Source organism: Mustela erminea, chromosome 6, assembly GCF_009829155.1.
Source record: "Mustela erminea isolate mMusErm1 chromosome 6, mMusErm1.Pri, whole genome shotgun sequence".
Lineage (NCBI taxonomy): Eukaryota > Metazoa > Chordata > Mammalia > Carnivora > Mustelidae > Mustela > Mustela erminea.
This window is the reverse complement of record NC_045619.1, coordinates 52,325,139-52,340,909: the sequence shown is the minus strand read 5'-3', so window position 1 is coordinate 52,340,909 and position 15,771 is coordinate 52,325,139. Positions and strand designations below refer to the sequence as shown.

The 15,771-nt window shown below is 40.3% G+C and overlaps 1 protein-coding gene across 1 annotated transcript; it reads right to left on the bottom strand.

Moving 5' to 3' along the window:
- Positions 1 to 1,785: 1,785 nt before the first annotated feature.
- APOBEC1 (apolipoprotein B mRNA editing enzyme catalytic subunit 1) lies at positions 1,786 to 10,770 on the bottom strand. The gene is made up of 5 exons (XM_032345600.1): positions 10,686 to 10,770; positions 5,322 to 5,349; positions 3,257 to 3,654; positions 2,750 to 2,868; positions 1,786 to 2,075 (listed from the first exon to the last, which is right to left on the bottom strand). Exons 1-5 carry the CDS (start codon positions 10,699 to 10,701, stop codon positions 1,926 to 1,928), a joined length of 711 nt encoding a protein of 236 aa, XP_032201491.1. The 5' UTR covers positions 10,702 to 10,770; the 3' UTR covers positions 1,786 to 1,925.
- Between the last annotated feature and the right edge of the window lie 5,001 nt (positions 10,771 to 15,771).

Here is a 15,771-nt window from a genome sequence, read left to right as displayed (position 1 = left end):
CAGAAAAAACATTGTTGAATCATATGGTAGTCTTTTTTTTTTTTTTTTTTTAAGTATGTTCCATGCCCAGCATGGGGCTTGAACTCATGACCCTGAGATCAAAAACTGAGATCAGGATTTTGAATGTTTAACTACCAACTGAGCCACTCAGGAGCCCTTCTGGTAATTTTATTTTTAATTTTTTAAATGTGCTAGAATCACTTTATTTATATTTTTGAAGTGTTTGTTTATTTATCTGAGAGAGAGAACATCCAAGAGAGCACAAGCAGAGGGGAGGTGCAGAAGGAGAAGAAGCAGACACTCTCTCTCTCTTTTTTTTTTTTTTAATATTTTATTTATCCACTTGAGACAGAGAGAGAGGTCACAAGTAGGCAGAGAGAGAGAGAGGAAGGGAAGCAAACTCCCCGCCAAGCAGACAGCCCAATGCGGGGCTCGATGCCAGGACCCTGGGATCACGACCTGAGCAGAAGGCAGAAGTTTTAACTTATTGAGCGACCCAGGCGCCCCAGCAGACTCTCTTTTGAGCAGGGAGTCCAATGTAGGGTTCGATCCCAGGACCCTGGGATCATGACCTGAGCCAAAGGCAGATTCCCACCAACAGTGTACAATTGTTCCCTTTCTCCACAACCTCTCCAATATTTGTTATCACTTATGTTTTTGATGATAGAAATTCTAAGATGTGTGAGGTGGTATCTCATTATAGTTTTGCATTTCCCTAATGATTAGTAATGTTAAACAACTTTTCATGTAGGTGTTGGCCATTTGAATATCTTCTTTGGAAATATGTCTATTCAGGTCCTTTGCCCATTTAAAAATTGGATTGCTTAGTTCTTTTGCTCTACACTTGTATAAGTTCATTATATAGTTTGGATATTTGCCCCTTATCAGATGTGTAGTTTGCAAATATTTTCTCCTATTCCATAGGTTGCCTTTCCATTTTGTTGGTTGTTTCTTTTGTTGTGCAGAAACTTTTTAATTTGATATAGTCCCATTTTTCTATTTTTGTTTCGGTTGCTTGTGCTTTTAATGTCATAACAATAAAATCATTACCAAGACTAATGTCAAGGAGATTTTTCTCTATGTTTCCTTCTAGGAATTTTATGGATTCAGGTCTTTCATTTAAGTCTTTAACCCATTTTGAAATAATTTCTGTGAGTAGTATAATATAGGGATCCCATTTCATTTTTTCTTTTTTAAAGATTTTAGCTTTTTTTTTTTTTTTTTTGCGTGCAAAATCAGTTTTCCCACCACCATTTATTGAAGAGACTATCTTTTCCTCATTGAATATTCTTTGCTTCCTTGCCAAATATCAGATGACCATATATGCGTAGGTTTACCTCTGGGCTCGGGATTCTGCTTTATTGATCTATAAGTCCATTTTTAATGCCAGTACCATACTGTTTTGATTACGAAGCTTTGGAATATAGTTTGAAATTACAAAGTATGATGCCTCCAGCTTTGATCTTGTTCCTCAGAATTGTTTTGGGTTTTCAGGGTCTTTTGTGGTTTCATATGAAATTTAGAATTCTTTTATATTTCTGTAAAAAGTCATTAGAATCTTGATAGGGATTACATTGAATTTATGGATCACTTTGGGTAGTATGGACATTTTAACAATATTAATTCTATCAACCCATGAGCATGAGATATCTTTTCATTTATTTATGTTTTTTCCTTTGTCTTTTATCAGTAACCTAGGTTTCACAGTGTACAAACTTTTCACTTCCTTAGTCAAATTTATTCCTAAGTATTTTATTATTTTTGATACAATTGCAAATGGGATTTTTAAAAATTTATTTTTTCAGATCATTTGTTGTTGGTGTATAAAAGCACAAACTGAAATTTTCTACATTCTGGTGGCACTCACTCTTCCGTGGGTCTTCAGTGTCTGCTATAGAAACAGTGTACACAAGGAACCACTCTGTTCATCTCCAAATCACAGGAAGTTGGATCAGCCCTGTATCTAAAAGGATATGGGGTGGAATATTTTGGTAATGGCAATTTTGAGGAATAAGTCTGAACAATGTAAGCTGCTTTTGATTTCTTCTTGAAATCTTTAAACAAGGAGGGAGACTCTGGAAGAAAAAAAAGTTAGAATAATATTTTTCTTCATACTATTATTACCAGAAACATTTTATTTTATTTTAAGATTTATTTATTTATTTGAGAGAGAGAAGTGTGAGCGGGAAGGGGGGAGGGGCAGAGGGAGAAAGAATTCTCAAGCAGACTCCTTGCTGAGCATGGAGCCTGATGTGGGGCTTGATCCCAGGACCCCAAGATTATGACCTGAGCCCAAATCAAGAGCTGGCCACTTAACCCACTAAGCCACCCAGGTGCCCTTACCACAAGCATTTTAAAACATTAGTCGGAAGACTACTGAACAACTTTGAAGAGAATACAAATGGGACGCCTCCATTTCTTCAATAGGATGGCACACACCAACATGGGAAAGGAGAATATCTGCAATTCTGCAGAGCCCGTGAGTGGGGTGATAATGATAGTAATAATAATTTCAAGTTAACGTGGAATCTACATATATCTTAGATCAGTTTATCCACTCCCTTCTCCCACTTTCTTCCGACAGAGGGATTGTTTTGTTCTCACATTTTCTTCAGATGGATCAAGTAGTTAAATATAACATAAATGGCGAAAAGATGGTGAGGAAAGTACATGTCAATTCATCAGAAAAGGCGTTTGAAGAAGGATGCTTCTTTTGGCATGAGAATCTCTGCCCCTTAGAGTAACTTACTAGAATTATGCAGTAGAGTTCCAGCTCGTACAGCTTCATCCACAGCTCAGGGTATCTTGGCCAGTGATCTTCTTTCCCAGGTGGGTAGTTGACAAAATTCTTCCAGCAATGATCATACTCTGAGGAAACACAAATCTTGGTTCATTCCACAAATACAGCAGAAATTTACTTCAGGGAGCCCAACTTACATACTGTCTAGAAAACCCATTAGCCTTTTTAGCCCTGGAGAAGGGCCACTTTCCCCCAGAATCCCTAAAAAAGAACAAAGATGAAGATGGTTGAGAGGTCATAGTGGCAGGAATGGAGAAAGGGGTCCTCTTTTTGATACTTCCTTCGTATGAAGTTCAGACCCTGTCCTTTCTTACATGATCTTGGACTTTCACTTCTAAAACTTTCAGATAATAATAATTAATAATAATAATAATAATGGGATAACCAGTATCCTGGCCTTGAAACATACCAGCACCATGGTCTTTCATAAACCGTGAGATTCTTTGTTGTTTTTACCTGGGGCTCTCATGATCCGGACAGTCACACCACTTTTGAGGAGGTCTCGGAGTCCTTGCCGGTTTTGTGGATCCATGTGCCAGAAGAGCCGTGTTACATAAATAACCAGAGTGACACTAGCGTGTTGACTCAAAAATCCTCTAATAGCCTTGGAGCATTCCCAACACGGACTCCAGGACAGGAACCAGGTGATAGAACAGTGGGTGGATGGGCAATACCGTCTTTCTGAAGTAAATTTTTCTATAAAATTGAGTTCCACATGGTTGGCAGTGTTTTTGCCTGTGTTTCGCCACATCTTATGGCTTGTGCCCCACTGGATTTCATAGAGCAGGCAGGCCTCTTTACGGAGTTCTCTGGGATCAAAGAAGACTTCAAATTCCCAGGGTTCAATTCTCCTCCTGAAACACAAGCAGCACTCCCATGTTGTCATGCTATCTTTGGAGGGACCTTGAAAATCACTTCCTGCTCCCCTCTTCTGTCAGGCAGATATATAACATGACATCTCAGGAAACCTTGTTTCCTATTCTATTTCTCCAAGTTATCTAGGAAGGTCCATTTGAATTATCAGAGTTTCTCTCACAAGCATAGTGAAGAGATTTTTCCCAACCCATCTTATTTGGTTACCATTCTCTCTATACTGTCACCAACTAATTTTGAATCAGATATAAATGTGTCCTTGTTTCTCTTTTAAAGGCTTCTCTTTGGGGCACCTGGGTGACTCCGTTGCTAAGCGTCTGCCTTTGGCTGGGGTCATGATCACGGTCCTGGGACTGAGCCCTGTATTGGGCTCCCTGATCCTGCTCGGCAGGAAGCCCGTTTCTCCCTCTCCCACTCCCTCTGGTTGTGTTCCCTCTCTTGCTGTCTCTCTATCAAATAAATAAAATACTTATTAAAAAATGAAATAAAGGCTTCTATTTATTTTCTAATCTTTCTATCTCATCATGGAGTTGTCAGGTCCTGATCGTTAATCTTCACCATGCCTCAATAGACTCTAACTAGATTTTAGGTGTAGAAGCCTCAAATTGCCAACAAGAGTCTATTGCCAAGTCTGAGAAGAGAAAGAGTCAGCCTCAGGATTCTTCCACATTAAATTCTGTATACTAATTCCTCACAAGAAAAAAATTCAAACTGGTCCCAATGACATCTTTATTCATTTATTTTTTTAAGATTTTATTTTTAAGTAATCTCTACACCCAACGTGGGGCTCAAACTTACGACACTGAGGTCAAGAGTCACAGGCTCTACTGACTGAGCCAACCAGGCACCCCTCCCAATGACATCTTTAGATTTAATATTTTCCATGCGTCAAAGCTGGAACTCAGGGGAGACTCAGGATTGTGCTGAGGACTCTTCTTTGCAATATGGTTGAGTCATCAGCTTACTACACCCTAATATTTCCACTCATCCCTAAAGTATTACATTTATTTATTACATAGATCAGTCCTTCCACCCATCATGAGATAATATATTCCCCCTGCTATCATGCTACATCTGAAAAATGGGCGTATAGTATAAAACAAAAGGATGAAATCAAAGTGACAAATGAATTCTCCAGACTTTTCACTAATGGCTATACAATCATGTGATTTAAACAGAGAAGAAACAGAGGCAAGGCAAAAGTGGAACAAAGCTGGAAGGTAATTTACTTGAACAAAAACCAAAAGACATACAAGCAAAGATACAGAAAGCAGTGATCGTAGAGAACGAAGTTAGAAAAGGTAAAAACAGTGGCACCTGGGTGATTCTGTGGGTTAAGCCTCTGCTTTTGGCTTGGGTCATGAGCTCAGGTTCCTGGGATCGAGACCCACATTCGGCTCTCTGCTCAGCGGAAAGCCTGCTTCCCTATCTCTCTCTGCCTGACTCTCTGCCTACTTGTGATCATTCTCTCTGTCAAATAAATAAGTAGATAAATAAATCTTAAAAAAAAAAAAGAATAGGCAAAAAGAAAAGAGTAGGAGCATGATAAAAGAAGAGAGGAAAAATATGGAAAGCTATTGTCCTATAGCTCTTAAATTCACTTATTATTGGTTGTATTAAATGCTCACTCTGATAGTTTTATTCTTACCTCAAGGTGGCATCTCCTGCTGAAGGACCTGTTGACCAAGAGATGATTATGTCAGATAACACCCACATACAAATTTAGCTAAGAAAAAAATACTCTGTTCTTCCAAACCTGCAAACCATATCAGAAAATGGAGTGAAAAATTCTCTCCTGTATTAACTGGATTGGACCATTAAGAAAAGCAAGTTTCTAAGGGCTTTGCCAAAACCTGTTTGTCCAATCCCAAACCAAGTAATCCTCCTTAAGGCTCCTACAAGAATGATTAAGTGCAATGAGAAAGTCATTCCTCAGAGGCTCCTATGGTAATTTCTCTATGTTTCCATAGCATCTTGTACCTCCTTCATCATAGCAATCATGCTGTATTTTTTTTATATTTTATTTATTTATTTGACAGAAATAAATAAAATCTAAATAAATAGATTTGTTGATAGTGAGAAAGGGAATACGAGCAAGTGGAAGTGGAGGGGTGGGAGAGGGAGAAGCAGGCTCCCCACTGAGCAGGGAGCCCGATGCAGGGCTTGATCCCAGGACCCTGGGATCATGACCCAAGCCAAAGGCAGACACTTGAAGACTGAGCCACCCACGTGCCCCAATCATGCTGTATTTTGATTGTTATTTATATGTCTATAATAACACTGAATTGTAGATTATGTGAGATATGGATTATGTATATCTTGTTCCAGACCCTATCACACTGCCTGAAACATGTTGGTTAGCAATAGATATTTGTTGAGAAAATATTTGAATGAATCTCACTACTATCCATTATAGGATAGCTATAGATAGATAGATAGATAGATAGATAGATAGATAGATAACAACATTGTGCAGAGAAAGTAGATCTCTCATATATTGCTGGTGGGAATGTAAATTGGTACAGTCTCTCTTGAAAATAGTTTGGGTGTTCCTTAATTAAAAACAACAACACAGGGGCGCCTGGGTGGTTCAGTGGGTTAAGCCTCTGCCTTCGGCTCAGGTCATGATCCTAGGGTCCTGGAATCGAGCCCCACATCGGGCTCTCTGCTCCGCAGGGAGCCTGCTTCCTCCTCTCTCTCTGCCTGCCTCTCTGCCTACTTGTGATCTCTGTCTGTCAAATAAATAAATAAAATCTTAAAAAAAAAAAATTTAATAAATAAAGCTACCTCTTAAAAATAAATAAATAAAAATTTAAAAAATAAAAACAACAACACGGGGGTGTCTGGCTGGCTCAGCTGGTAGAGCTGTTAATGAGGGGCTTACTAAATGTTAAGTACTCTTTGAAATACAGGAACAGGGAACAAAAACAAATCTCTATCTTTAAGCTCATGGAGTTTATATACTAAGCCACGGATTTTATTTGAAGTGTCCTGGGAAGCCATTAGCACATGTAAGGACTATCCAAGTACAAATACTAGATTTTAGAGGCCCATACTTCTCAAGACTCAGAGCTTTGAAGATGAAATGGACACTGGCTTGACCTGAGTTCAGAATATTCACAGAACAGAATTCTAAAGATCTGAGGGCAGAAATGCGAGTCATTTGTTTTATTTGGAGAAACGTGGACATTTATTTTGGCAACAAGCATTCCTGTTAAGGGTTTGCTTCCTGGTTATTTGAAATCTAAAATTTGGGGAAGCAGGAGAAAAGGGTCATAAATCAAAAGGTGCAATTGTTTCCATTACCAGTCTCTCTTTTCCAAGAAAGAGAAGACACAGAGCAAAAGGCTCTCCTAACATGATACCCTTTCTCAGGGGACCAGAGAGATGCACAAGTCACTGCCCCTCTGAGGGTGAAGTGGCTGTGTGGCGATGCGGGCAGGACGTTCAGCCTATCCTGCTGGCAAACCTTAACTCTGAGATGGTGTTTTTAAGCCAAGAAGAGTCACAAGACTTGGAAGACAATTCCTCCAAAATGGGAGGAATTTTGCCCAAGGCTGTGTGTGTGTGTCTGTGTGGGTGTGTGGGTGTGGGTGTGTGGTTGTGTGTGTGTGTGTGTGTGTGTGTGTGTGTGTGTGTTGAGGGGTCCAGAGTATACCACTGGCATAAAAATTATTTGGATCTGAAGACATTCAAAAATAGACTGTCTTCCCCTGAAATCTCTTATTTTCCTACAAACAGAGCCTTCCAAAAGAACTCAAAAGAAATCAGTTGTCATAAGTCCCATCCCCTGGAACAAACCAGGAGAGACTGACTCTTACCACTCAAGATATACCCACACACATGGTCACAAAAGCATATGTCCATCCAGTCTCCCAAGGGCCCATTTAGATTTCCTAAAAGTTTATTTGTTTTTCTATAAGTGCTCTTGTGCATCTCTGCTTTTCCTCTTAAGGTGGTATTTAAGCCCCAAACTCTAAACACCTCTTTGAATCACATTTTTGTGAACTCTTGTATGCATGTTTGTCTTTTCTTTCGCTAATCTGTCTTTTGTTAGTTTAAATCTGAAGGCACCCAAAAACAGAATCTATGAGGGTAGAGGAAAATTTTTCCTCCCCGGCTCTGTGTATGTTTGTGCTGGCTGCAACTGTCTGTGCATTTGTACTAGATGGTAGAGGGATAGTCCAGAGAAGATCCATGGTGCAGTTTCCTATAGATGGAAGATGATCCTAGTTGGAGGGTGGGACCTTTTTTTGAGAGAGAGAAAGCATGTGCAGGAGCAGTGGGGAGGGGCAAAGGGAGAGAGAGAATTTTAATAGGATTTAAGCCCAGCATGGAATGCTAGAGGGGTGGGGGTGGTGGTTGATACCCTGAGATCATGACCTAAGCCAAAATCAAGAGTTGGTCACTTAACCAACTGAGCCACCCAGGTACCCCTGGAGTATGGAACCTTTAAAAAAGAAATTAGCCAGATGTTTAAAAAAAAAACCAAAAAAAAACAAAAGCAAAAACAAAAAACAGGACTGGGTGCCTGGGTGGCTCAATGGATTGAGTGTCTGCCTTCGGCTCAGGTCATGATCTTGGGGTCCTGGGATCGAGCCTGGCATCGGGCTCTCTGCTCAGCAGGGAGCCTGCTTCCCCTCTCTCTCTGCCTGCCTCTCTGCTTACTTGAGATCTCTCTCTCTCTGTGTCAAATAAATAAATAAAATTTAAAAAAAAAAGGACAGAGTCAGGAGTCAAGAAACACTATCCTAAGTGAGACCTGAAGAATAAACCTCTTATCCTTAAGAGGATATACAGGGAATTTAAACACTGAGCTGGTGGAGGAAGAGGGTGGCTAACACCTTGAAATGGGTGCTTCTCAGACAATCCAAATTGGGGCCTTTAAACCAGCAGGTCCACACAGAGGGAACCCTGTAGAAACAGAGGCCATACCTATAGAAGAAGGTCGAATTCATGGTGGGTGAAGCAGCAGTGAGAACTACAGAGAGAGTGAGATATATTCTTAGTATCTACCCCTTTCATGCAAGGCAATGATGCACAATGAGCCACAGGAGTTGGGATAGTCTGAGGGGTAAAATGCCCCACCTTCAGAGGAAAGTCTAGGAAAATTATTCGGATACTTCAGCTAAATAATGCCTTTAGTCTTTCCCCCAACATGCCACTCAGAAGAGAATTTTTGTAGAGGAAAAGGATAATGGAGAAAAAATATATATTGCTTCTTTCTTTTCTTTTTTTTTAAAGATTTTATTTATTTATTTGACAGAGAGAGATCACAAGCAGGCAGAGAGGCAGGCAGAGAGAGAGGAGGAAGCAGGCTCCCTGCTGAGCAGAGAGCCCAGATGCTGGGCTCGATCCCAGGACCCCAAGATCATGACCTGAGCCGAAGGCAGCGGCTTAACCACTGAGCCACCCAGGCGCCTCAGTATATTGTTTCTTAAAATCCAAGACTGATTTGTGTATCCTCTCCTATCATCATGCCCACATTTATGCAAAGTCTCCTCACTGATCTCTTTGCTCCCAAGTCTTTTCTGCTACCAGTCACAAAGCCACCAAGTGCCAGCTAAGTATGTCTAAAGCACTATTTTAGGCACACCTGGGTGGCTCAGTTGGTTAAGCATCTGACTCTTGATTTCAGCTTAGGTCACAATCTCAGGGTTGTGAGATCAAGCCCGGTGTCGAGCCACTCTGGGTGTGGAGCCTGCTTAAGATTCTCTTTCTCTCTCTGCCTCTCTCCTGCTCTAAAAAAATTAAAATAACAGGCATCTGGGTGGCTTAGTTGGTTAAGCATCTGACTCTTGGATTCAGCACAAACCCTGATCTCATGGCTTGTGAGATTAAGCCTCACATCAGGCTCCGTGCTCAGTGAGAGTCTGCTTGGATATTCTTTCCCTCTGCTCCTTCCCCTGCTCACTTGCTCTCTCTCTAATAAAATAAAATAAAATAAAATAAAATAAAATAAAATAAAATAAAATAAAATAAAATAAAAGCACTATTTTAGTCATCACTATGAGATTCACAAATTCTCCAAAGATCTTCTCTGACCAAAATCTACTTCAATTTCCTTAGCCTAGTATTCAAAGCCCTCTGTAATATCACTCCAGGATCATTCCAGGTTTGCTTTCCTTTTTTTTTTTTTTTTTTTTAAGTTTTATTTATTTATTTGAGAGAGAGAGTGGTGGGGAGGAGCAGAGAGAGAATCCTCAAGCAGACTCCTGGCTGAGCCAGAGCCCAACGTGGGGCTCCAACTCATGACCTTGAGATCCAGACCCTGAGATTGTGACCTGAGCAAAACCAAGAGTCGGTTGCATGACCAACTGTGCCACCCCGGTGTCCCTCCAGCTTTGCTTTCTAATCTCACTGCAGAGTATTTCACCAGACTCTCCTAGAGCCTAATAGGTTTACTCTTTGTATTTCCAAATGTATTTCCATATATATTTATACTCAGTTTACTCTCTATATAGTTCCAAATATATTTATATTTGTAAATTCTCTCAAACTTTTTGTGTCAACCAAGACTCTCTTTCTCTTTGCCCATCCAAATTCTACCCTTTCAAGATCCAGCTCAAATCCCATGTCAGCTGAAAATCATTTCCTTCCACATCCTGAAGTGTTTTCCCTCTCCCATGAATTTCTACAACGTTAAGTAACTGAATCTTAAATTATCAATTAACACGCCCTTGTGCTTTCACTTTTGTTGCTATTTTAAACTATTAACAGTTGCATTTTTTTTTACTTAATTTTTTATTATGGTGAAATAAGCATTGATTTGGTATCATTTGATCAAAATCATTTGTGGATGTGAATAGTTAGTATTAGTAACAATAATAAATCCTGTTTAAGAATAATATCAATATAGTAGTAAATAGGAAAATTGAAAAATGCCTAAGGACACAAGCACAGGCAGGACACACACACACACACACACACACACACACACACACACACACACACACAGATTTTTGCCTTTTTCAAGAACAAGGATTTTGCCAGGCCCCCAGGTCCAGTTTACCTTTGTCAGAAGCCATGGTGCTCTGTTACTGGACTTTTCCCCTGGAACTGTATATCGTGCTGATTGCTCTTACCAACAACATGCCTGAACATGGTAGGTGTGACCACCGCTACCTGGCTTGGGCAGAGGATGACTCAGTCCTGATTCTCAGCAAATTACTGGGTATCTAGATTGTACAAGATATGGGGATTTGCATCAATATGTTGATAAGAAAACTTATGCTTCAAATCATTAATCCTTTTTTATTTTTTTATTTATTTATTTATTTATTTTTTTTAATCCTTTTTTAAAAAGATTTTATGTATTGGATTGGCCAGTTAGCTCAGCTGGTTAGAGGCATGGTGCTGATAAAGATTTTATTTATTTGAGAGAGAGACCCCAAACAGGGGGAGCAGCGGAGGGAGAGGGAGAAGCAAGCTTTCTCCAAGCAGGGAGCCCCACTTGGAGCTCAATCCCAGGATAATCAGAGCCAAAGGCAGACACTTAACCAACTGAGCCATCCAGGCACCCCTGAATTTCTAAGTTCTTCCCTGATAACATCTGAATTTAGTAATTTTTCCCTTTCCTTAAATTAAGTCTGACCCATCATTCTTTTATTAGAGAGCACAAAGGAAGAACAAAGGGGAGAGAGAATTAACCTGTTTGTATAACCTGAAGACTTTCAGTGGACTGCTTTTTAGCTATTATTTACTTATTTCCAACTTCCTCCTATTTTGCTCTTTGCCCCAATCCTGTTGGAATGGGGAAGGGCACTGTTAGATGCAAAATCAGAAGAACTTTGGCCTCTGAGTTGGGTAATTATTGTACAAGTCTTAGGTGATCCCTCTTCCTTTTTGAAGCAAAGGTTAAGTGTATGGCCAAGTCCACTTCTGCTTTTTCATCCTTCGAGAAAGTGAATATTGTGCTCCAGATTACCATTGTCCCCCTGTTGCCTGACCCCTGGCTCAGGCATCTCTATGTTTCAGCACAGACTCCCAGAATTGAGGTCACTTTCAAGATCTAAGTCTCCCTCCCTCTAGCATCTCAGATCTAGAGCTTCTGAATTTGAATCTCAAGAACCATAAACCCTGTACCTACCTGAGCCCTCAATATAAGACAGTTCTTAATCATGAAAGTCAAACTAGAGTTTCCGTAGGCAAAGCAGTTGTCCAAGTGGCAGGTGGGAGTTTTGAAGAAGAGACAGAAGTGCCACATCATAAATGAAGGCCCTTCAGAAGCCAGGTCTTTCAAATTTGTATTTGTGGTAAGTAGAAGAACAGCCCCCTCCCCCCCATGTCTGCCTCCTATATCTGGAACCTGTAAGTGTGGTACTTCACAATAGCATATGGGACTTTGCAGGTGTGATTAAAGTTAAGGACCTTGGGGTAAGAAGATTATCCTATCATGAGTACCCTTATCCTATTACCCTATCAAAAGTACCTTGTAAGAATGATGCAAAAGAATTGGAGTCAGAGAAAGCCCTGTGACAATGAAAGCAGAGATATGGTTGGAAGGGGCCAGGACAGAGAATGAGGACAGCCTACATGGAAAGGCATGTAAATGGATTTTTCCCTAGAGCCTCCTTAAGAAATGTTGCCCTGATGACACCTTGATTTTAGCCAGTGAGATCCTATTGCGTATTTCTGACCTCCAGGCCCATATGACAATTTATGTTGTTTAATACCACTAAGTTTATGGTATTTTTTACAGCAGCAAGAAGAAACTAATATGACCACACTCATGGAAGGCACATATGCAATAGTTAAGATGGAGTGTAATTTGAGTTTGTTCCTATTAGATTTTTTATTGAGTGCTTGTCATCAAGGGTATTTCTGTACCCTTGAGTACCCTAAGTGTTGGGAAACTTAGAGCTGGGGCTCCTTGGGTAGCTCAGTATGTTGAGCCTCTGACTCTTAGTTTGGCTTAGGTCATGATCTCAGGGTCATGGGATTGAGGTCCACAAGGGGCTCTGTGCTCAGCAGGGAGTCTGCTTCTCTCCCTCTCCCTCTGCCTCTCCTCTACTTGCTATCTCTGTCTCTCTCTTTCTAAAATAAGTAAATAAATATTCCAAAAAAGAAAAAAGAAAAGAAAACTCAGGGAACATCTAATTGGCTCAGTTGGTTAAGGGTCTGCTTTGGGCTTAGGGATTGAGCCCCATGTAGGGGTCTCTGCTTGGTAGGGAGCCTGCTTCTCCCTCTCTGTGCCACTCTGCCTACTTGCGCTCTCTGTGTCAAATAAATAAATAAAATCTTAAAACACACACACAAGGAAATACCACTTCATAACCTCTAGGATGGCTTTAATAAAAAAACACGACAGTAGCAAATATTGGTGAAGATATGGAAAAACTAGAACTCTTGTGAATTGCTGTTAGTAATGTTAAATGGTGTGTACAACCACTCTGGAAAATAGCTTGACAGTCCCTCAAAATATTAAACATAAAGTAACCAAATGATCTGACAATTCCAAAAGAATTAAAAATATATCTCCACACAAAAACTTGTACATGAACTTGAATTGCAGTATTAATCATAATAACCAGGGCCCTGGGCTGGCTCAGTTGATGGAGTGTGTGACTCTTGACCTCAGGGTTGTGAGTTGGAGTCCCATCTTGGGTGTAGAAATTACTTAAAAATAAAATCTTTTAAGGACACTGGGTGGCTTGGTCAGTTAAGCATCTGACTCTTGATTTCAGTTCAGATCATGATCTCAGTGTCATGAGATCAAGCCCAGCACAGAATCTGCTTAAGATTCTTTTTCTTGGGGCACCTGGGTGGCTCAGAGAATTAAGCCTCTGATTTTGGCTCAGGTCATGGTCCCAGGGTCCTGGGATCAAGCCCCATGCCAGGCTCCCTGCTCAGTGGGGAGCTTGCTTCTCCCTCTCTCTCTGCCTGCCTCTCTGCCTACTTGAGATCTCTCTCTCTCTCTCTCTCTCTCTGTCAAATAAATAAATAAATAAAATCTTAAAAAAAAAAAATCTCTTTCTCTCTTTAACCTCTACCCTTCCTCCAACCCTTACATATGTGCTCTCTCCCTCTCCCTCTCTCTAAAAAAAAGTAAGTAAATAAAATTAAAATTAAACCTTAAAAAAAGGGCGCCTGGGTGGCTCAGTGGGTTAAGCCGCTGCCTTCGGCTCAGGTCATGATCTCAGGGTCCTGGGATCGAGTCCCGCATCGGGCTCTCTGCTCAGCAGGGAGCCTGCTTCCTCCTCTCTCTCTGCCTGCCTCTCTGCCTACTTGTGTTCTCTGTCAAATAAATAAATAAAATCTTTAAAAAATAAATAAATAAATAAATAAATAAACCTTAAAAAAAAACTCATACTAGCTAAAAGGTAGAAACAATTCAAGTGTCCGTCAACTGATGAATGGATAAATAAGTTAGGGGATAACCATACAGTGAAATATTATTCAGCTATAAAAAGGAAAGAAGTAGTGATACATGCTACAACACAGATAAAGCTTGAAAACATTATCCTCAGTGAAAGAACCCAGTCACAAAAGGTCATAAGTTGAATGAGTCTGTTTGAATGAGACTTCCAGAAGAGGCAAATCCATAGAGATAAAAAGTACATTAGTGGTTTCAAGAGGATGGGGGCAAGGGGTGAAAGGACTTGGGAACTATCTGCTAATGGGAATGGGGTTTATTTTAGGGGTTAATAAAAATGTTCTGGAGTTAGATGGTGGTAATGGTTTTACACTTGTGAATATAGTTATTAAAACCACTGAATTTACTTTAAAATGATGAATTTTTTTTAATTTTAATTTTTTTTATTTCTTTTCAGTGTTCCAGAATTCATTGTGTAGGCACCACACCCAGTGCTCCATGCAATCTGTGCCCACCACTAATACCCACCACTTGGTTCCCCCAACCTCCCACCTCCCGCCACTTCAAACCCCTCAGATTGTTTTTCAGAGCCCATAGTCTCTCATGGTTCACCTCCCCTTCCAATTTCCCCCAACTCCCTTCTCCTCTCAATCTCCCCATGTCCTCTGTTTTATTCCTTATGCTCCACAAATAAGCAGAACTGTATGATAATTGACTCTCTCTGCTTGAATTATTTCACTCAGCATAATCTCCTCCAGTCCCGTCCATGTTGATACAAAAGTTGGGTATTCATCCTTTCTGATGGAGGCATAATATTCCATAGTATATATAGACCACATCTTCTTTATCAAAAATGATGATTTTTTAAAAAAATTTTATTTATTTGTTTGAGAGAGAAAGGGAGCTGGAGGAGGGAGAGGGAGAAGTAGACTCCTTGCTGAGCAGGAAGCCCCATGTGGGACTTAATCCTAGGACCTTGGGATCATGACCCAAGTTGACGGCAGATGCTTAACTGATTGAGCCATCCAGGCATCCCATTTATTTATATTTTGGAATAAGAAGTCCTACTCTGTGCTATCCCACCCAAATCAGAGCACATAACTTTACTTACAGGGCACACACCTAGTTGTAGACCAGTTTATCAGACATTTAATGTTCTAGCTGAGAAAGAAGGTAATGTGTGTCCCATAGCCATGAAGTCAGAAATGGCATGCTCTTCTCTAGCCCTGGGCATAATGGCCCCAGGAGAAAACTTCATTAACTCAGGAGTGAACCAACCTGCCAACAACAACAGAACTGAAGAAGAAAGAAATGGCTATCCTTTTATTAATTTTAAATAACTTTTAAAAAAATAATATAGGGGTGCCTGGGTGGCTCGGTCGAGTCAGGTACGATCTCAGGGTCATGGGATGGAGCTCCGTGTCAGGCTCTGCTTTCAGCAGAGAGTCTGAAATTCTGGCTTTCCCTATTCCCCTCCCGCTCCAAAATAAATAAATCTTTAAAATAAATAATATAATATAATATAATATAATATAATATAATATAAATGTATTAAGCACAGAATGTAAATCAAAATCCTTGGTGGACTCAGGAAATCTAGCAGCAACAACTCCATTCAATTCAGAAGTAAATTTAGCAATGCAGCCTCAGGAATCGTGGTGTAAGGCAGAACTCAAGGTGTGAGGTGAGAAAGGTCAGGAAAGGAAGACAGATCCTTCATAGGCTGGTGGCAGGAGAGAAGGAGCACTGAAGTCGGTGTTGTACTCTGTAAGCAGGAGCCAAG

Coding starts and splice junctions, on each gene's coding strand:
- APOBEC1 (XM_032345600.1), bottom strand. Junction 2,869..3,256: donor CCGGATCATGAGAGCCCCAG/GTAAAAACAACA, acceptor GTGTTTCCTCAG/AGTATGATCATTGCTGGAAG. Junction 2,076..2,749: donor AACTCTACTGCATAATTCTA/GTAAGTTACTCT, acceptor TTTTTCTTCCAG/AGTCTCCCTCCTTGTTTAAA.